Source organism: Leucopleurus acutus (genome assembly GCF_964270905.1).
Source record: "Leucopleurus acutus genome assembly, chromosome: 11".
NCBI lineage: Eukaryota > Metazoa > Chordata > Mammalia > Artiodactyla > Delphinidae > Leucopleurus > Leucopleurus acutus.
The window spans coordinates 95,672,689-95,693,418 of NC_139152.1; the positions used below are offsets into that span (position 1 = coordinate 95,672,689).

General features: G+C 50.7%; 1 protein-coding gene across 2 annotated transcripts in view; it reads left to right on the top strand.

Moving 5' to 3' along the window:
- Positions 1-20,730, top strand: part of SGSM3 (small G protein signaling modulator 3) — a 34,335-nt gene that overhangs the window by 12,651 nt on the left and 954 nt on the right. The window contains exons 2-19 of one of the 2 annotated variants that reach the window (XM_082849699.1): positions 12,112-12,230; positions 12,751-12,836; positions 13,282-13,348; positions 15,342-15,538; positions 15,612-15,719; positions 16,487-16,633; positions 16,854-17,049; positions 17,412-17,557; positions 17,806-18,030; positions 18,373-18,427; positions 18,576-18,703; positions 18,808-18,963; positions 19,104-19,158; positions 19,346-19,395; positions 19,571-19,723; positions 19,864-19,934; positions 20,082-20,130; positions 20,207-20,292. In XM_082849699.1, coding sequence (XP_082705825.1) covers positions 12,224-12,230; positions 12,751-12,836; positions 13,282-13,348; positions 15,342-15,538; positions 15,612-15,719; positions 16,487-16,633; positions 16,854-17,049; positions 17,412-17,557; positions 17,806-18,030; positions 18,373-18,427; positions 18,576-18,703; positions 18,808-18,963; positions 19,104-19,158; positions 19,346-19,395; positions 19,571-19,723; positions 19,864-19,934; positions 20,082-20,130; positions 20,207-20,292 — 1,982 coding nt within the window. In that variant the 5' untranslated portion in view covers positions 12,112-12,223. The remainder of the gene's footprint in view (positions 1-12,111; positions 12,231-12,750; positions 12,837-13,281; positions 13,349-15,341; positions 15,539-15,611; positions 15,720-16,486; positions 16,634-16,853; positions 17,050-17,411; positions 17,558-17,805; positions 18,031-18,372; positions 18,428-18,575; positions 18,704-18,807; positions 18,964-19,103; positions 19,159-19,345; positions 19,396-19,570; positions 19,724-19,863; positions 19,935-20,081; positions 20,131-20,206; positions 20,293-20,730) is intronic. The other variant, XM_082849700.1, reaches the window with a different exon arrangement.

A 20,730-nucleotide genomic window follows, 5' to 3' on the forward strand; every position in this document is an offset into this window, starting at 1 on the left:
ATGTATAACTGAATCACTTTACTGTACACCAGAAACTAACACAACACTGTAAATCAACTATACTTCTATCTTAATTAATTAATTAATTAAAACCAAAAGTTCAAGAAAAATAACACAATTGAAGCTCTTGTCAGTGTCACCACCAACCTCCAGCTTGCCAAACCAACAAACCAATGACCAATTCTCTGTCCTCCATAACACCTGACCTCTAAGTAGCACCTGACACTGATGATCACCTCCTCCTCGTAGAAACACTTTCTTTTGGTTTCCACAGTGCCACACACTGCTAGTGTTCCTTCTACTTCATTGGTCACTCCTCAAACTATTTTTTGTATATTTTTCTGCCTAACCTCTAAATGTTGGAATGTTCCAGGATCTGGTCCTCGGCCCCCTATTCTGCATTCTCTCCTTAGCCACGACATCTAGTCCTGGTGTTTCTCAAATTCACGTCTCCAGTTCTGACTACTGCGAACTCTGTACTCATATATACAATTGCCCAGTTGACCTCTCCACTTAGAGGTCTAATAGACATCCCCACTGAACATGGCCAAAGCAGATTGCTTGCTAACCATGAAACCTGCTCTCCCCCAGTCTCCCTTCATCTTGGTTAATGGGATCTGCACAGTTGCTCAGGTCAGAAGCCTAGGAGACCTCATTGATTCTTCCCATTATCTACCTCTATATCTCCAAATTATATCCAGAATCTAGTTACTTGTCATCAACTCAACTGATTTGGTCCAAGATACCATCTGTCACCTGGACCGCTGTAATAGTTTCCACTCTAAACCCCTCTGTAGTTCATTCTTCACAAAGTAGCCAATGCGATTTCTTTAAAAACCTAAGTCAGACCGTGTCATGCCCATGCTCAAAGCTCTTCAATGGCTTCCCATTAAAATGAAGTCCAGAGTCTTTGCTATGAGCAGTAGGCCCTACGTAATCCAGGTCGTCCTGCCTTTCCAGTGACAGCTGCTACTTTCCCCCTCATTGCTCCATCTCAGACACACGTGTCTTTTATTTCTCCAGTATAATATAAATCTTTTGTTCCTTAAGGTCCTTGCACAAGCCGTTTCCTCTGTTTGAGCTTCTGAGTCTTTGTGGAGGTGACTCCTTATCATTCTGGTGTCAGCTGAAATGTATCTCCTCAGAGAGGCCTTTCCTGACCACCTATCAAAAATAGTCCTGCCCCTACCTGCCTCTGAAATTATTCTTTCATTTACTTGTTTATTGTCTGTTTTCTGTCACTAATATTAATAGCTGGCTTTATTAAGCACATACTATGTGCTATGTATTGTGATAAATATTTACATTTTCTCATTTGTCATCATTTTACAGATGAGGAAACTGCAGGTTCATAAAAGCGAGAACTTTGTCTTGCTTTACTGCTATATCCCTTGCATGTGGAACAGTGTCTGGGGCATAGTAGTTGCTCAAAAAATATTTGTTGGTTGGATAGATGAACAAAAGACTCCTAGATTTATATCTCTAGTTTTTACATCTCCTTGAAGATGTTGACTTGTGTATCCAGTCACCTGCCTAACAGCTCCTCTTGGATTTCTAAGAAACATTTAAATTATCCTACAACTCTTCATTCCCTCTTCCCCCAAACCTGTTTCTTTCCCACTCACCAGCATATTAGTAAATGTCATCATCGTAAACCCAGGAATTCAGACCAGAAACCTAGGCCTCACTTTGGGATGCTCTCTTTCTTCACTCCCCACATCCAACCCAGAAGCAAGGCCTATTGGTTCTGCCTCTGGTTATATCTTGAATCCATTTACTTCTCCCCACAGCCACTGTCACCACTTTAGTCTCACTCCCCATCATCTTTCCTGGAGCTTGTACTTCCAAACTGGTCTCACTGCATCCACTCTTGTCTCTCCACAAGCCATTTGCCAAACGGCAGCCAAAGTGATTTTTTAAAAAACGTGTTAGTTCACGCCACCGCCGTGTTTAGGATCCTTTTGTAGCTTCCCATTGTCCTTAAAATCTAAATCCTTCACTGTGACCTACAGTCCCTTGACAATCTGGGTGCCTCTACCTCTCCAGTTTCCTCTTACCGTTGTCCCCCTTGTCCATTGTGTTTCAGTTACTGGGCTTTCTCTTCTTCCAAGGCCTTTCCCCACCTGAGAGCCTGTGGACTTGCCTTTCTTTCTGCCCATGACGCTACCCCCATCTTTGCAAGGCTGGCTTCTTGTCCTTGCGGTTTCAATTCAAGTAGTGCTAGTGCGTCAGTGATTCCTTCCCTGGATTCTTTTTGTTTTGGTTTGGTTTTTGGTATTTGGGGGGGTGGTGCAGTAGAAAAAAATAGTAGCTTTATTGCTTTCCCAGGCAAACCTTCCCTGGATTCTATATCACATCACCCTTTTGTTTTATTTAGATCACTTGCCATACTCTGAAATTCTTATTTATTTATCCATCTATTTGTTTTCTGTTTGATTTTCCCCCTCTAGATTGTAAATCATTGTTGCCCTAGCACATGATATGTTTTGGGGAAATATTGGGGGAGTAAATGACAGATATACACATTTCTGAGTGCACATGCTACATACATTTTCCCTTAATATTATATCGTAAATAGTATCCATATTTCTTTAGTCCCTATAATTGGACTTCTTTTTTTTAAATAAATTTATTTATTTTACTTATTTATTTTTGGCTGCATTGGGTCTTTGTTGCTGCGCGCTGGCTTTCTCTAGTTGAGGCGAGCGGGGACTCCTCTTCGTTGCAGTGCGTGCGCTTCTCATTGCAGTGGCTTCTCTTGTGGAGCACAGGCTCTAGGTGCGTGGGCTTCAGCAGTTGTGGCTCACGGGCTCTAGAGCGCAGGCTCAGTAGTTGTGGTGCACAGGCTTAGTTGCTCCGCGGCATGTGGGATCTTCCCGGACCAGGGCTTGAACCCGTGTCCCCTGCATTGGCAGGCGGATTCTTAACCACTGCACCACCAGGGAAGCCCGTACCACAGTTCTTTATCCATTTACCAGTTAAAGGACATTTGAGTTGTTTTCAGTTTTCAGATTTTGGCAGTCACAGATAAAGTTGCCACAAACGTTTACATACAGGTTTTTGTGTAAACAAAAGTTTCATTTTCCTTAGATAAACATACCTAGGAGTGGATTTGTTGGGTTGTATGGTAAGTACATGTCTAACTTTATAAGAAACTGCCAAACCCTCTTCCAGAATTGTGGTACCATTTTGCATTTCTACCAGCAGTGTATGAGAGTTCTAGTTGCTCTGAATCCTCGTCAGCACTTAATATTGTCAGGTGGTTTGTTTTTTAATTTAAGCCATTTAATATGTGTATGGTAATATCTCATTGTGGTTTTAGTTTGCATTCCTTAATAACTAATGACATTAAGTATCTTTCTGTATGCTTGTCATCTGTATATCTTCTTTGTTAATGTTTCTGTTCAAATCTTTTGCCCATTTTATTTTTTTTAATATTAATTTTTGGATGTGTTGGGTCTTAGTTGCAGCATGCGGGCTCTTCGTTGTGACGCACAGGCTTCTATCAAGTTGCGGTGCACGGGCTTCTCTCTGGCGCGCAGGCTCCAGAGCACATGGGCTCTGTAGTTGTGGCCCCTGCGGTATGTGGGATCTTTGTTCCCCTACCAGGGATCGAACCCATGTCCCGTGCATTGGAAGGTGGATTCTTAACCACTGGACCACCAGGGAAGTTCCGCCCATTTTATTTTTTTAATTGGATTGTTTGTTTCCAGCTCACTGAGTTTAGAGAATTCCTTATATTCTGGATATGTGTTCTTTATTAAATGTGTGATTTGAACATATTTTCTACCACCAGTGGCTTCTGATAAAGTCTAATTTAATCAAGTTTTTTTTCTTTTATAGATCATACTTTTAGTGCAATATCTAAGAAATCTTTGCCTAACCAAGGTCACAAACATTTTTTCCTATGTTTTCTTCTAGAAGTTTTGTAGTGATTCTTCTAGGACCATTTGTTGAAAAGACTATCCTTTCTCCATTGAATTGCATTTATATGTTTGTTGAAAATTAATTATTTACTTTCCTAGGGCTGCCATAATAAATTATCACAAAGTGGGTGACTTAGAACAACAGTAATATTGTCTCACAGTTTTGGAGGCCAGAAATCTGAACTCAAGGTGTCGGCAAGGCCATGCTCACTCTGAAACCGGTAGGGGAGGATCCTTCCTTGCTTCTTCCAGCTTCTAGTAGCCCCAGGCGTTCCTTGGCTTATTACACTATAATTCCAGTCTGTGCTTCACATGGTGTTCTCCCTGTCTCTTCATATTTTCTCTCTATATATATCTGTGTCCAAATTTCCCCTTTTTATAAGGACACGAGTCATAATGGATTAGGGCTTACTTTAATGAGGTCGTCTTAAGTTGGTTAAATCAGCAAAGACCCATTCTCCAAATAAGGTCACATTCTGAGGTACTGAGGGTTGGGACTTCAACATATCTTTTTGGGGGGACACAATTCATAACGTTAATTGACCATATGTATGGGTCTACTTCTGGATTACCTATTCTGTTCCATTGATCTATATGTCTTTCCTTTTGCCAGTGTCACCTGTACTACATGTAGCTTTATAGTAAGTATTGAAATCAGGTAGTGTGAATTCTCCAACTTTCTGCTTTCAAAATTATTTTGAGTATTTTGATTCCTTTGCCTATCCATTTAAATTTTAGAATCAGCTTGTCAGTTTCTGCAAGATATCCTACTGGGATTTTGTTTTGTTTTGTTTTGAGTATAGCTGCTTTACACTGCCGTGTCCGTTCCTGCTATACAGCATAGTGAATCAGCCATACGTGTACATATATCCCCTCTTTTTTGGATTTCCTTCCCATTTAGGTCACCACAGAGCACTAAGTAGAGTTCCCTGTGCTATACAGTAGGTTCTCATTAGTTATCTATTTTATATATAGTAGTGCATATATGTCAGCCCCAGTCTCCCAATTCATCCCACGCTCCCCTTTCCCCTTTGGTATCAATACATTTGTTGTCTATGTCTGTGTCTCTATTTCTGCTTTGCAAATAAGATCATCTATACCATTTTTCTAGATTCCACATACATGCGTTAATATATCATATTTGTTTTTCTCTTTCTGACTTAACTTCTCCCTGTATGACTCCTACTGGGATTTTGATTGGAATTATGTTGAATCCTTTCCTTGTTCCCAATCTTAGGGGGAAAGCATTCGGTCATTTATCATTAAGTATGATGTTAACTGTAGGATTTTTGTAGATGCCTTTTATTAGGTTAAGGAAGCTTCCTCTATTTCTAGATCTCTGAGAGTTTTTATCATGAATGGATGTTGACTTTTGCCAAATGCTTCTTTTGCATCTATTGAGATAATCATATAGTTTTTCTTCTTCAGTCTGTTGATATACTGAATTACATTGATTGACTTTTTAAATATTCAACAAGTCTTGCATTCCCAAGATAAATCCCACTTGGTCATGATGGTATTGTTTTTATGTATTGTAGAACTTATTGGCAAAAGTTGTTCATAATAGTCTCTTATTATCCATTCAATGCCTCCAGGACCTGTAGTAATGTATCCTCTTCCATTCCTGATAATATTGGTAATCTGTGTCTTCTCGTTTTTCCTGTTCAGTCTGATCAGAGGTTTGATTTTATTGATCTCTAAAGGAACAGATTTTGGTTTCATTGATTTTTCTTTTTTTTTTTGTTTTTCATTTTATTGATTTCCGTTATCTTTATTGTTTATTGCTTTTTTTTCTTCTGCATACTTTGGACTAAATTTACCAATAAATTCAACAACTTGGATAGTGGACAGATTCCTTGAAAGTGCACAAACTATCAAAGCTCACTCAGGAGACTTCCCTGGTGGCGCAGTGGTTCAGAATCCGCCTGCCAATGCAGGGGACATGGGTTCGAGCCTCAGTCCGGGAAGATCCCACATGCTGCGGAGCTACTAAGCCCGTGCGCCACAACTACTGAGTCTACGCTCTAGAGCCCACGAGCCACAACTACTGAAGCCCGCACACCTAGAGCCCGTGCTCTGCAACAAGAGAAGCTACCACAGTGAGAAGCTTGCCCACCTCAACGAAGAGTAGCCCCCGCTCCTTGCAACTAGAGAAAGCCTGCGCGCAGCAACAAAGACCCAGTGCAGCCAAAAATAAATAAATTTATTTTAAAGAAAAAGCTCACTCAGGAGGCATAAAGATAATCTGAATAGCCTTATCTCTATGAAAGAAATTGTAGTTGAAAATCTTTCCATGAAGGAAACTCCAGGCACAGGAGACTTCATTGGTGATTTCCTTTCAACATTTAAGGAAGAAATAATACCAGTTTCTACACAAACTCTTCCTGAAAATGGAAGAGGGGGGACTACTTCCCAAATCATTCTATAAAGCAGATAGCATCCTGATACCAAACCTGAAAAAGGTGTTATTAGGAAAGAAAACTACAACCAAACATCCTTCATGAACATAGATGCAAAAATTCTTAACAGAGTTTGGGCAAATTGCATTCCACAATTTCTGAAAAGGAAAATACATGACAATGACTCGGTAGGGTGAGCTTCAGGTAGTAGTCCTTGTGTTGCTTGCAGGTGCTCTCTTCCCTACCTTGGGTAGCTTCCTCACACACACGCTCTGACCAGTATTCACATGAAGGTTTGGGGGTGCTCTCTGCAGATTTCTGGAGCTCTCTGTGCAAGTCTCTGCTCTGCAACTTCAGGCTGCTTCGGCCACCTCTAGCTCCCAACTCAGCTCCTCTGCCCTCCTGGGTGCCCAGTCCTGGCTGCAGACTCTCTCCAGGTGGTAGCGGGCCGTCACAGGGCTCAGCTCAATTGTTTTCTCTGTCTCAGGCTTCACTGTCCTGTGCTGCCTGTCATCCAATGTTTGAAAACCATCGTTTAATGTATCTTTCTGGCTTTTTAGTTGTTCAGGTTGGGAAAGTAAATCCAGTCCTTGTAACTCCATCTTGGCCAAAAGCGCAAGTCCATAACTGGAATGTGAAGTGATTAAATCACATTTTATTGTGTCAGTATACCCAGGTTTGATTAATTCCCCTAATGTTTGACATGTAAATTGTCCTCATGTTTTTGTTGTGTAGGTGATGCTGAAGTAGACCTTTTCATGTACATACCTTTCCGCGTCTATTGAATTATTTCCTTAAGATAAGTTTCCAGGAGAATAGTTACTGGATCAAAAGGCATTTTAAAAACTTACATGCTTCCAGATGACAGTCTTTTAATCTGCCTCCAGTATATTTCTTGTTTTTCAAAAGTTTCTGCCTCTCAGTACCCCTGTGACAACAGTAGGGCCGCCAGTGACGTGGCTGCCTTAGCCAGCTCCCAGATGGCTGCTTTCAGGAAGGTTTCCATAGTGACCGGAGGCTGGAAAAACCTGCCTGCCCAGATTAGCAATATCACTTCTGGCTCCTGTTGGGAACTTGGGGACTAGGGGGTAGTTGGTAAGAGAAATGACATATACGTATTATTGCAGAGACTCATTAAAATATATCCAGATCTGACCGTTTCTCACTGTCCCCATGGTAACAAAGCTAACATTATTCCTACTGCGTCACCCCCTCCTGCCCTGCAGTCTTCTCTGTACAGCAGCCAGAGAGAGCTTTGAAATCCTAAATCAGATTCAGGTTTGCCTCTGCTCAGAGCCCTCCTATAAGGAGAATAAGTTCCAGTTCTGTACTGCACTGCAAGGCCCTCCTGAGCAGGCTTCGCCCCCCACTGTGCTTCCTCCTCCTCCCCAGCCCCTCTCCCCTGCAGCAGCTGCACCTGCCACATCTGGTCCGGCCTTGTCTTCACCCTGCTGCTCCTGCTACCTGGATCTTCCTTCCCTCAGGAGCCATAGGACTTGGTCTCCCACTTCCTTTTGTTTGGGTCTTTGCTTGGATGTCACCTTATCCTCAGAGAGCTTTTCCTGACCACGTTAGCTACATGGCTCCTCTCTTCTGACTCTCCTATACCTTTATCCTGCTTTATTTTCCTCAGACTACTGTAGTTAGCACCATCTAACACAGCTGTGTTTATGTTCGTTGTCTGATTCTCTGCTGTGATGTAATGGCTGGGACTTTGGTTTTTCACTGCTGCGTCTCAAACCCTTAGAACCATGTGTGGTTCATGGCGGTGCTCAGTAACTGTTGAGTGAATGAATGAGGTGGGCAAGCCAAGGCTGGGAAAGGGAGCTGCGGACTGAGAACTGTCTTACCAGCCCCCTCAGTCCTCCACAGCCAGAGACAGCTCCTTTCTTCCACTTATAGACAATGCCTGCTTCCTCCACACTTTCTCTGCCCTTCTGGAAGAAACAGCCAAATCACTACCTCTGAGGCGTCAGTGATGAGGAGTCTTTCTGATGATCCCAGCTAGCATGTGTTACATTGAACCATACGAAGTTGTCGTTTTTACAGGTTGTAATGGCTGGGTATCAGCAGTATCACATGGCCTTGAGTAACCTCAGTGTAGAGGGCCCAGATATTCACAGTAACTTTCTGGAAATTATGAGGACTCCTGCTAATTGCCTGATGCTTCCTAAGCACTTGCTGTGTGTCAGTGTGCTGGGGCTCTTTGCGTTCTCACTTCATCCTCGTAACCACTGTGAGACGTAGGTACTGTTGCTCCAGTCTATGGAGAAGAAAACTGAGACTCAAAGAGGTGACGTGAACGTGCCCAAGGTTATAAGAAGGGGGGAGCCGCAGAGCCAGGATTTGAGTCCACATCTGTCCGACTGGAGAGGTCTTCACTTTGACCGCAGCGCCGTCCGGCCTCTGCACAAAGGTGGCAGAGGATGAGCTCGGAAGCCTTGCCCTCCTAACGCTGGTGCCACAGCAGCGTGCCTGCCCAGGGCTCCAGGCTGGCGGTGGCCTGGCTGAGCATGGGGTTATTTCCTGGCACTGTCAAGCTGGTGGCCGAGTGACATCATCTCCCCAGGTGGGGGTGGGGGGAGCATGGTGGGGCAGGGGGCACAGTTATCAGGGTCCGTTTGGGAGACTGTACGTGCATCTCTTCTAGGCTTGTTTTCTCATGTGTGAGGACCAGAGAGTCTGCTTCAGAATATGCTGTGAGGACTGAATGATGACATGATTTTAAGAACTTCTAGCTCAGTCCCTTTAATGTTAAAATACTTGCTCCATCCAGCACAGAATTCTGATTCAAATCAGGCCCCGCATACCTGTTACGCTGAAGGAAGACGTTACGTTTTCCTCACGCAGAGCAGACAGACAAGTCTAGGATGGCTGGCCCGTTAGGGAGGCGGGTTCTGCCATCTGTTTCTCAGCAAGGCTTGCCTGGAAGCAAGAGGGCTCCCTCCCAGCTGGGCATCAAAGCCTCCACGATGGGCATTTAGCCCACATGGGCCTGGTCAGGGTGTGTCCGGGGGCAGGAGTAGAGGTTGGTGACCCAGCTGAGCTGCCTTTGGGACAAGCTGTTTGGCCCCAGATTTGCAAGTGTGTCTTTAAAGAGAACTGGGATTTTTTTCACGTGCCCATTTTCCAGCACTCGCTGGAGGAAAGGGCCCCTAGGGCAATGTTTTCTCACAGTGCCCTCCAGGTGGCTCTTGGATTTTCCTTTCTTGTTTCTTTCTCACCTGACCCTGCTCATTTACCCCGAATTCCCAACAGCAGACAGCACTGAGGAGGCGAGGCCAACAGCTGTCACCTCTGAGGTCCCGTCCCTTGAAAATGGCAAAAGGAGGTCTAGGCCTAGGTGAATATGATACCAAAACCTAGAAGGCAACTTGCCCTAAGATATTTCACCCACATCTCCATTGTTACCTTCCATTTATGTTACCTTCCTTTCATTTCACAGTTAGAAGTAAAAGGCTTCATATTCAGAAAAAGGCTGAGAAAGCCACCCCTCAAACTGCATTTCTGTTGAAGCTCGAGTGGGTGATAATAGGCTCTTGCCTGTTCTAATAGGAGCAGGCTAGAAATAGGAACTCAGAGGGAGCCCAAGTGCTGACGCATCAGTTGACGGCTTATTTAATTTTTTTAAATTGAGATATAATTCACATGCTACAAAGTTCGCTATTTTTAAAGTGTATAATTCAGTGGTTTGAGTATTTCATACTGTTGTGTAACTATCACCACTCTCCAATTCCAGAACACGTTTCATCTCTGCAAATAGAAACCCTGTACCCATTAGCAGTCACTGTGCCTTCCCCTTTCCTCCAGCCCTTGGCAGTCACTAATCTACTTTCTGTGTCTAGGGCTTTGCCTCTTCTGGACATTTCATTTAAATAGAGTCATACAATATTCATCCTCTTGTGACTGGCATCTTTAACTGAGCATAATATTCTTAAGGTTCACCTGTGTTATTAGCACTTCATTCCATTTTAAAGCTGAATAATATTCCATTGTATGGATGTTCTATGCATTTCCTATATCCCTTCATCAGTTCTTGGACATATGGGTTGTTTCTGCTTTTTTGGTTATGATGAGTAACTCTGCTGTGAACATCCAAGTACGAGTTTCTGTGTGGACTCTTGCTTTCATTTCTTGTGGGTAAATAACTAGGAGCAGAATTCCTGGGTCATGTGGTAACCCTGTGTTTCACCTTTTGAGGAGCTCAGTACTTTCCACAGCAGCCCACCATTTTACGTTCCCACCAGTAGAGTATGAGGCTTCCAATTTCACCACATCCTCACCAACACTAACTGTTGTCTTTTTTTTTTGATGTTGAAGATAAGTTTTAATGGCAGGTGCCTGCTGCTGTAGGACAGACAGGAGCTGTGTGCCTAAGTGTAGTCATCCCACATGGCCAAACACTGCTCTTAAGACTTTTGTCTCCAGGGACTTCCCTGGTGGCGCAGTGGTTAAGACTGCCTACCAATGCAGGGGACACGGGTTCGAGCCCTGGTCTGGGAAGATTCCACATGTCATGGAGCAACTAAGCCTGTGCGCCACAACTACTGAGCCTGCGCTCTAGAGCCCGCGAGCCACAACTACTGAGCCCATGTGCCACAACTACTGAAGCCCGCGTGCCTAGAGCCCGTGCTCTGCAACAAGAGAAGCCACTGCAATGAGAAGCCCGCGCACTGCAACAAAGAAAGAGTAGCCCCCGCTCGCCACAACTAGAGAAAAGCCCGTGGGCAGCAACGAAGACACAATGCAGCCAAAAATAAATAAAATAAAATATTAAAAAAAGACTTTTGTCTCCAGTATGCCATCCTCGTGGGTGTGAAGTGGAATCTCATTGTGGTTTTGCTGTGCATTTCCCTGATGACTAATGATGTCGGGCATCTTTTTACCTGCTCGTTGGCCGTTTACGTCTCTTCTTTGGAGAAATGTCTATTTAAATCTTATGCCCATTTTTATTTATTTCTTGTTAATATTTATTTATTTATTTTGGCTGCTCTGGATCTTAGTTGTGGCACGTGAGATCTTTTAGCTGTGGCATGAGGACTTCTTAGTTGTGGCATGCGGGGTGTAGTTCCCTGACCAGGGATCGAACCCGGGCCCCCTGCATTGGGAGTGTGGGGTCTTAACCACTGGACCACCAGGGAAGTCCCCTTATGCCCATTTTTAAATTGGGCTGTTTGTCATTTCAATTGTTGAGTCATTTTTTAAGAGGACAAAAAAAGTAGGGAGGCAGGGGTTAAACAGTGACGTGAGAAACTTAGATGGCAGTTTCCTAGTTTCCCAGCTGTGAGGTGCTGGAAGGTGTGGTCGAGCAGACTGGTGGATGAAGTGGAAACGTCAGTGTCGGGTGAGTGGAGGTACGGACTCAGAAATGTTGTACCTAAGTGATTCCTCAAAAATCCTGGCTCAGGAACCTATTCGTGGAAGTTTTGGTGGTGGCTGGTTTTTGTTTTCTTTTTTAAGAAACATTTGCCTGAGTACAGAGCATCAGGAAGTCTGTCTGTGTGATCCTCTCCTTCCTTAGTAGTATGGGAACTGAGCAGACCCTCCTCTTGGCTCACAGAGCTGTTGGAGAACAATAGTTTTGTAGCTTCTTCAAAGTGTATGCTCTTGGATGAAATGTTCAGAATAGGAGGCTTTTTCTTTCAAGTGTGACTTTTCCTTCCCTGTCAAACAGTGGCCAGGATTTACCTCCCCACCACCTCTGGGCCAGCAAATCAGAGTTGGGTAGAAAGGACTCCCAGGAGAGGGGCTGCGTTAAATGACTTTCCTCTTTGCACTCCTACCAGGGCAAATGCTTCTGGACCAGATGAAGCTTGAGGAGCCTTCCAGCTGTAAGATATTAGGATAGGAAACTCCCGAGTCTGGATCTACAGAAGACTTGCCTGTCCTCTCCACACAATGTCAGGTGGGAGGCAGGGGCCTGGCTTGGACATGGGGCGACAGGCTCTCCAGGGGGAAGGGGGTCTTATCCAGGAGGACACCCCGGTGGGAGGGAAGCAGGCTTGTTTTCCACGGACCTTCGAGGGTCACGTGGACCGCCCAGGTAATGGAGGAAGGAGGAAGTCTTCTGATGGGCATCTGGGAGAGCTACTGCAACTCTCTTCTCAGTTTTCCTGAATCCCTGTCCTCTCCTTCCAGCCTGAAAATCCTCACTCACAGGTGGAGGGAGAGGCAAGGAGATGAAGTCAGGTTATGTCTTGTAACACACTGCTGGCTTCCTTTTCCTTCCTCCAGAAAGTTGCACTTTGCTAGGTTTCTCCCCTCCCCCATCCATCCCACTCTAGATGGTCCAGTCCTTTAATGCTGGCACTCTGGGGGGTGGGACGGTGGGGAGAAGAAGGGAGAGGGGGTGTCTCAACTTGAATTTTACCCCTGAATGCTCTGCATTTTCTTCATCTCCTATTCCTGGTCCTTTTTGGTTTTAGGAAGCCACATACCTTCTGCCAGTGGCCCCTTCTCAGCCCTGACTCCTAGCATGTGGCCCCAGGAGATCCTGGCCAAGTACACACAGGTACAGCAGTCAGCCAGTGGGTGCCAGTGGCTCTGCTCCCACGCTGGGGCACCCAAGGGGACCCACCGCCCGCTGCAGGCATCCTGGGAGGGGGGCCACTCCCCCGTATTCACACAGGGTCAGAAGCCCCCATCAGAGACAGTATCTTAGCTCCACGTTCCCTGTGAATCGGACATTAGGTTGGGGAACAAGTATGGCACTCTGCTCTCAGTATTACGGGGACACAGAAATACATAAAACGTGTTTCTTGCCTTGATTTTATCTTCGACCTCTGAGGAAAACAAGGAAAACTCTGGGAGAATTCAAGAGGGTCGTGGCCCCCGGAGCTGAGTGATGACCACAGAAGCTTCAGGGAACGGTGGCCTTTGGTCTGAGTCAGGGAGGCTAGGAGGCATGGCAGCAGCGCACACAGCCCCAGGCTGACTCTTCCTACTCCTGGATCTAGAAGGAAGAGGCAGTGGAGCAACCAGAGTTCTGCTATGATGAGTTCGGCTTCCGCGTGGACAAGGAAGGTGAGATAGCCCCTCGGGTGTAATCTCTCCACTGTCCTTGGGGAGGACCAGCTCCAGTGACTGATTACACTGCTGTGGCCTCGGGCTCTAGATGTTCTACCCAGATGTTCCAGAATCAGGGACAGAGCCATATCCGACGGTGATGCTGTTAGAAGTATCTGGAATCCTTTGGGTTTTTTTTTTTTGCCACGTTGTGCAGCTTGCGGGATCTTAGTTCTCCAACCAGGGATTGAACCCACGCCCTTGGCAGTGAAAGCACTGACTCCTAACCACTGGACCACCAGGGAATTCCCTGGGTTTTTTTTTTAAGATTAATTTTATTGATCTTCATATGATAATAAAAGCAATAATGTTCATTATAGAGAATTTTAAATGTACATCAAGATATAAAGATTAAAACAAATTAACCCATTATCCTACAACCTGAAGATAACTGCTGACATTTCTGTGTATTTTTTTCCTGGCTTTGTGTGTATCCATATGTAACTTTTCATAACTAAGATGATATCATATACATGTTTTTATATTGCTCTTATATCTCTTAACATTATTCCATGAGCATTTTTTCTGTCTGTTAAGACCTCTTTAAAGCATGTTTTTCAGTGGCTGTGTACTATCCCTGTAATTACAATGGATTTGTCATTTTTTTGTTGTTTTTTAAAAGATTTATTTTTGGCTGCATTGGGTCTTCGTTGCTGTACGAGGGCTTCTCATTGCAGTGGCTTCTCTTGTTGCAGAGCACGGGCTCTAGGTGCGCGGGCTTCAGTAGTTGTGGCACACGGGCTTAGTTACTCCACGGCATGTGGGATCTTCCTAGACCAGGGTTCGAACCCATGTCCCCTGCATTGGCAGGCAGATTCTTAATCACTGCGCCACCAGGGAAGTCACTGTTGTCATATTTTTATAACCACTCTTCTGTAAGTGGGCCCCTAGGCCATTTCCATTATTTTCTACTGTAAATACACCTGCTGTTGCCGAGTGGGCTGCTGGAAAGCTGTCTGCCAGAACCCAGGGTAGCCTGTCACCAACCAGACGTTAACTGACTGAGACTATTCACCTTCAGGTCACTCATACTCCCAGTTCTGATGAGTCTTCCTTGTTCTCTAGTTTGCAGGCAGACAGTCAGAAGGTAAAAGCTGGGCCTGAGAGGACCACAGGGAACTTTCTAGTATGATGGAAGTATTCTGTGTCTTCATGGGGACAGCGTTTGGACTGTCAGTGCTTAGACGTTTGTGCACTTTATGTGAATTCACTGAAGGTGAAGTTTCAGAAAGTGGAGGCCAAGGGCATGGCTTTAGGATGAGTAAGGATGAGGCTCTGTGGGGCGGCCCTGCCCCACTGTGCATCCCCAGTGCCTCAAACAGGTGGTCTTGGCCTCGTGAGTTCCCAGGCAGTAAACAAACAAACAAATGTATGCTGGGGGCAAGAAGAGGCTGGGAGAGGAGGGGAGGTGGGGGACGTTTGAACAGAGACTGGGAGGAAGTGAGGCAGTGAGTGTGGCCAGGAAGGAGAATAACAGGTGCAGAGGCCCTGAGGCGAGTGGATTTGTGGGAAAGAGCTGGGGTGGAGGGAGCAGGGCGCGAGGAGGTGGGGTCGGGTGCTTTGTCTGCGTGACAGGCTCTGAGCTGTGACAGGGCTGTGAGCAGCCTCTAGGGAGGCAGGGCAGGACTAGGCGGCCGCTGAGGAGGCTGTCGCTCTAACCCAGACGAGAGATGGCAGCTTGGACTAGGGCCGTAGTTGGAGGGGCGAGAGGGCCGAGGTTCTGCCTGTGCTCTGAAGCGGGGGAGCCTGAGCACCTGGTGGGGGGGGGGCCTCGCGGATCTGGTTTGGGGGTGAAAGCGAAGAGTTCGCGCTGGCTGTTCGGGGTGCCACGGGAGATGGTTGGAAAGGTGGCCATGGCTTTTGGCGGTGAGATCCGGGCGGCGGACCCAGAGCCCAGTCCTCTGCTCTCGGGGCACAGGCGGCGGGGGTCGCTCTCCCTCCTCCCTCACAGGCACAGACGGCGCCCCCCGCCCAGGCCAGCTGCTGGAGGACCCCCCCCAGAGGCTGCGCTGGCAGGCCCACCTGGAGTTCACCCACAACCACGACGTGGGAGACCTCACCTGGGACAAGATTGCCATCTCCCTGCCCCGCTCAGAGAAGCTCCGCTCCCTGGTGCTGGCCGGGGTGCCGCACAGCATGAGGCCGCAGGTGAGGCGGGGCCCACGGGGGCCGCGGGCTTCAGGGGCCACCTGGGGACTGAGCGCCGTGCTCCCCCCATCAGCTGTGGATGCGGCTCTCCGGGGCCCTGCAGAAGAAGAGGAACTCCGAGCTGTCCTACCGAGAGATCGTGAAGGACAGCGCCAACGATGAGACCGTTGCTGCCAAGCAGGTGGGGCCCTGTTTAGGGGGGCGGGGGGTCGGGGGGAGGCCCTTCAAGGGGGCCTGGAAGAGCTCGGCAGCCGTGAGGCAGCCCTGGGCAGTCCTTGCACCTACAGACGTGTGCCTGGAGCCAGCCAGTTTCCTCCTGGTCCCTCTGTGGTGGGTGTGGGGGGAGGGATTGTCAAAAAGGCCACCGGACCGGTGCACATTAGGATCCCCTGGAGATTTTTTTTTAATGTTTTATTTATTTATTTTGGCTGTGTTGGGACTTTGTTACAGCACATGGGATCTTTCGTTGTGGCACGCGGGCTTTTCTCTAGTTGGGGCCTGCGGGCTGAGTTGCCCTGCGGCACGTAGGATCTTAGTTCCCCGAACAGGGATTGAACCTGCGTCCCCTGAATTAGAAGGCGGATTCTTAACCACTGGACCACCAGGGAAGTCCCTCCCCTGGAGATTTTAAATACAGGTTTCCAGGCTTCATTCCAGAGATTCTCATTCCACAGCTGTGGCTTGAGGCCCAGGAATCTGTAATTTTATGTTAGAGGCTCCCCCGTGGATCACGTGGCACCAGCTGCACACCAGCTGGGCTCTAATCCTGAAGGGAGGAGGGTGACTTTAACCCGGAGCCTGAGGAATCTCTATTCCTGGGAGAGAAGCCAACCTGAGGTTTGCCCCACACAGGGGCCCCCGGCCTCCTTCCGGGGGGTCTCGGTGTCAGGGGTGCAGAGGCTGTGCGCCTGCTCTGCGCCTCACAGGCTCTTGTGGGCGGGCTGCCAGCAGATTGAGAAGGACTTGCTCCGCACCATGCCCAGCAACGCCTGCTTCGCCCACGTGAGCAGCGTGGGTGTACCCCGCCTGCGCAGGGTGCTCCGAGCGCTGGCCTGGCTCTACCCGGAGATCGGCTACTGCCAGGGCACGGGCATGGTGAGCACAGCCCGGGATGGGGGCAGTGGGCCTGTAGGAGGGGGTGGGGGGGGTTCCCAAGCAGGGAGGGGTTCCAAGCCTGAGGCCGGCATGCGGTCTGTGGTGTGACCCCCCCACTCCCCAGAGGCCGCCTTGTTCTAACTGGTCACCCCCGAGGGGCTGCCTCTTCTAATTTGCATGGACACCTGGGCAGAGGCCCCTTACCCCCTGCCCCGGCCAGGTGGCTGCCTGCCTCCTGCTGTTCCTGGAGGAGGAGGACGCCTTCTGGATGATGTGCGCCATCATCGAGGACCTGCTCCCCGCCTCCTACTTCAGCACCACCCTGCTGGGCGTCCAGACCGACCAGCGGCTCCTGCGCCACCTCATCGTCCAGTACCTGCCTCGGCTGGACAGGCTGCTCCAGGAGCATGACATCGGTAAGGGCCCGAGCCCACCGCTGCTCTGGGGTCAAGGGGTCCCGAGCTCTGGCTCAGGTGCTGCAGATCTGAGGCCTCAGGACCCAGCTGAGGACGGGGCAGTGCTGGCAGCTCAGGAAGAGGAAAGGAGCTCTTCTGACGACGGCCACTCATGCTGCTGCCTTCGTTGCTCTCTTGTTCTCCGATGGTCCCTGACGCCCCGCCTCCTCTCTGCCGTGGAGCAAGCATGGCCTCTTGCTGCTTTGGGAGATTTGCTCCACCTCCTCCACGGCTTGCGTGCCTGGGGGATGCCCCTCTTCTCTGGCTGTTCCGCACCGGCCGTCCCTGGTGCCAGCTTCAGGGCCTCTGGTTTGTGTCCACAGAGCTGTCCCTCATCACACTGCACTGGTTCCTCACGGCCTTCGCCAGCGTGGTGCACATCAGGCTGCTGCTGCGCCTCTGGGACCTGTTTTTCTACGAGGGCTCCCTGGTGCTGTTCCAGGCCACGCTGGGCATGTTGCGCCTCAAGGTGAAGGCCGGGGCCCCGGGTGCCAGATGCAGCTGTCCTGGCAGCCGCCTCGGGGTCTGCCCGCCCTCCACCTCTGCTCCAGTCCGGGCCTCAGTGTCCTGTGGCCTGAGCCCTGGCCCCTCTGGAGATGCCCCGGGGAGGAGGGAGGTCTCCCTCCTGGGGCAGGGCCTTCGTGTGCTCAGCTGGACCATCCAGGGAAGTCACACATGCCACCCAGGCAGTGACAGCGCCCCCCTCGCATGGCCCAGGAGGAGGAGCTGATCCAGTCGGAGAATTCGGCCTCCATCTTCAACACGCTGTCGGACATACCGTCGCAGATGGAGGACGCGGACCTGCTGCTGGGGGAGGCCATGCGGCTGGCGGGCTCCCTCACTGACGTGGCCGTGGAGAGCCAGCGCCGCAAGCACCTGGCCTACCTCCTAGCCGACCAGGGCCAGCTCCTGGGCGCCAGCCCCACCGCCAGCCTCTCTCAGGTGGGCCCATGAGGGAGGAGGCCCCAGCTCACCGCCGTCCCCTCCAGCTCAGCACCCAGGGCCCAGCCTGGCCAGACCACAGCTGTGCAGGGACCCGCCACCTTGTCCTTGGCGCGTCTCTGCTGGGACCCGCCTGGACAGACCCAGATTTCAACTGACGATATGTTTCTGAGCCTCAGAGCCGGCCTCAGAGGCCATGTCAGAGGAGGCGGCACGAGTGAGATGCCGGCGGGGCCTCTGCACGGAAGGGCTCTGCTCACTGTCCCCAGTGCTGGGGCGCCATCCACTTGGCTGGGCGCCGGGTGCCTGGGGCCACCGCTGACCTGATTCCCCCGCCTGCAGGTTGTCCGCCGCAGGACCCAGCGGAGGAAGTCTGGCATCACGTCGCTGCTCTTTGGTGAGAACTCTGCACGGGTGGCCAAGCGCTGGGCTGGGCTCCGAGAGCGGGGCGTCTGGCCTCACACCCCGTGTGGACTCTGCGCTTCCTTGGAGTCGGGACAGGGCTGGGCTGGGCCATGGCCACCATTGCTCTCTGGGCCTCACAGGGGAGGACGACCTGGAGGCGCTCAAGGCCAAGAACATCAAGCAGACGGAGCTGGTGGCCGACCTCCGGGAAGCCATCCTGCGCGTGGCACGCCACTTCCAGTGCACAGACCCCAAGAACTGCAGTGTGGTGAGCCTCAGGTCCTGGGCTGTGCACCCAGCTCAAGTAGGGGCCCTAGCCCTGTTCCGAGCGCCCCCTCGCGGTGGGCTTTTCTGCCCCCCCCCCCCACCCAGGAGCTGAGCCCGGACTACAGCATGGAGAGCCACCAGAGGGACCACGAGAACTACGTGGCATGCTTGCGCGGCCACCCACGCCGGGCCAAGGCCCTACTGGACTTCGAGCGCCACGATGATGACGAGCTGGGCTTCCGCAAGAACGACATCATTACGGTGAGCGGGGAGCGGACGCCTTCGTCCCCGCCAGCCCCGAGGCCACGGGCGGGTTGGCCGAGCCCTCACGTGGCCAGAGCTTCCAGCCAAGGATGAAGTCAGGCAACTGGAGCTGTGTTTCCCGCCCTTTTCCTCCACAGATCATCTCCCAGAAGGACGAGCACTGCTGGGTGGGGGAGCTGAATGGCCTGAGAGGTGAGGCCTCCGTCTGCTCCTGTGTTGCGCTGGGCAAGGGGAAGGCGGGCCTGGCTGGGAAGCTGCAGCGGGGCACTGGGTTTGCTCAGACAGCAGCGTCCGTTGCTCCCGTGTGTCCTCAGCCCCATTGTGAGGAGCATCAGGACACCAGGCCGCCTGCTCCTCACGGGCCCTGCTTCTCCCACAGGCTGGTTTCCAGCAAAGTTCGTGGAAGTCCTGGATGAGCGGAGCAAGGAGGTGAGGAGGGTACGCTCGAGGCAGGCCCGTCCCCGGAGCCGCTGCTGCCTCTGCCCCGTGAGGCCTGCACCCTCATTGCAGGGCCTGCGTCCCGAGTGCGTGTGGCTTGTGGCAGTGGCTGTGAGGACAGGGAGGGGCTGGCTGGGGCGTCTCAGACCCCGTCCTCCACCCTCAGTACTCCATCGCGGGGGACGATTCTGTGACAGAGGGGGTCACGGACCTCGTGCGAGGGACCCTCTGCCCAGCCCTGAAGGCCCTGTTTGAACACGGACTGAAGAAGCCTTCCCTGCTTGGGGGCGCCTGCCACCCCTGGCTGTTCATCGAGGAGGTGAGAGTCCTTTTCCCTGAGCCCTGTGCCCTGCGGAGCTGGTGGCAGGAGCTGGTGGGGTGGTGACCTGAACTCAGTTGGGCTCTGTGGCTTTGACCTGGTACCTACCCCGTTGCCCGACGCTCACCCTGCCCCCCCAGGCGGCGGGCCGGGAGGTTGAGAGAGACTTCGACTCGGTGTATTCGCGCCTAGTGCTGTGTAAGACGTACAGGTAACCCTGCCCTGGCCTCGGTGTCCTCCTGGCAGGGTCATCCTCCTGGTAGGGTCACCCGGCAGCCTGGGGCTGGGGGTGGAGGAGGGAGAGGGAGCGGTCCGAGCCCACCAGGGCAGCACTGGCAGCTTTGGTCCCCCCGTTCAGGTTGGATGAAGATGGCAAAGTCCTGACCCCAGAGGAGCTGCTCTACCGGGTAAGCAGGGCTGTGGGCGGGACAGGCCTTAAGGGTTGGGAGCTGGGGACACCTGAGTGACAGCTGTGCCCTCCAGGCCGTGCAGTCCGTTAACGTGACCCATGACGCTGCACACGCACAAATGGACGTCAAGCTCCGCTCCCTCATCTGCGTGGGGCTCAAGTGAGTGTCTGCACCGCTGCTGAGTGGGGGCCGCGGGGGGGCCTGAGCTGGGCAGACGGAGGTGGAAGACGGCCAGGGTGGCTCCCGAAGCCCTTCTTCCAGCGTGAGACCAGCCAGTGCTTGGGGCGGGGGGCTGGCGCTCGGGTTTTGGGGAGCACAGATTTCAGCAAGGTGAGCAGTGAAGGCTTACCAGGGATGCGGCTGCACACTAGGGAGGGGCGCCTGCCGGCGGGGTTGCAGGCTTGTGCGAGGCTCGGACCTTGGCCAGGCTGAGCGCGGTGTTTTTGCACTTGCCACGCGGCAGAGGGGCAGCCTCCAGGCTGCTCTGACCTGGAGAGGCGGGGCAGGGGTCCCCGAGACCTACTCGGAACATGCCGTGGGCCCACCGGCCAGCGAGCGTGCATGTCGCTCCCTGGCTGACCGGCGGGACTGAGGCCC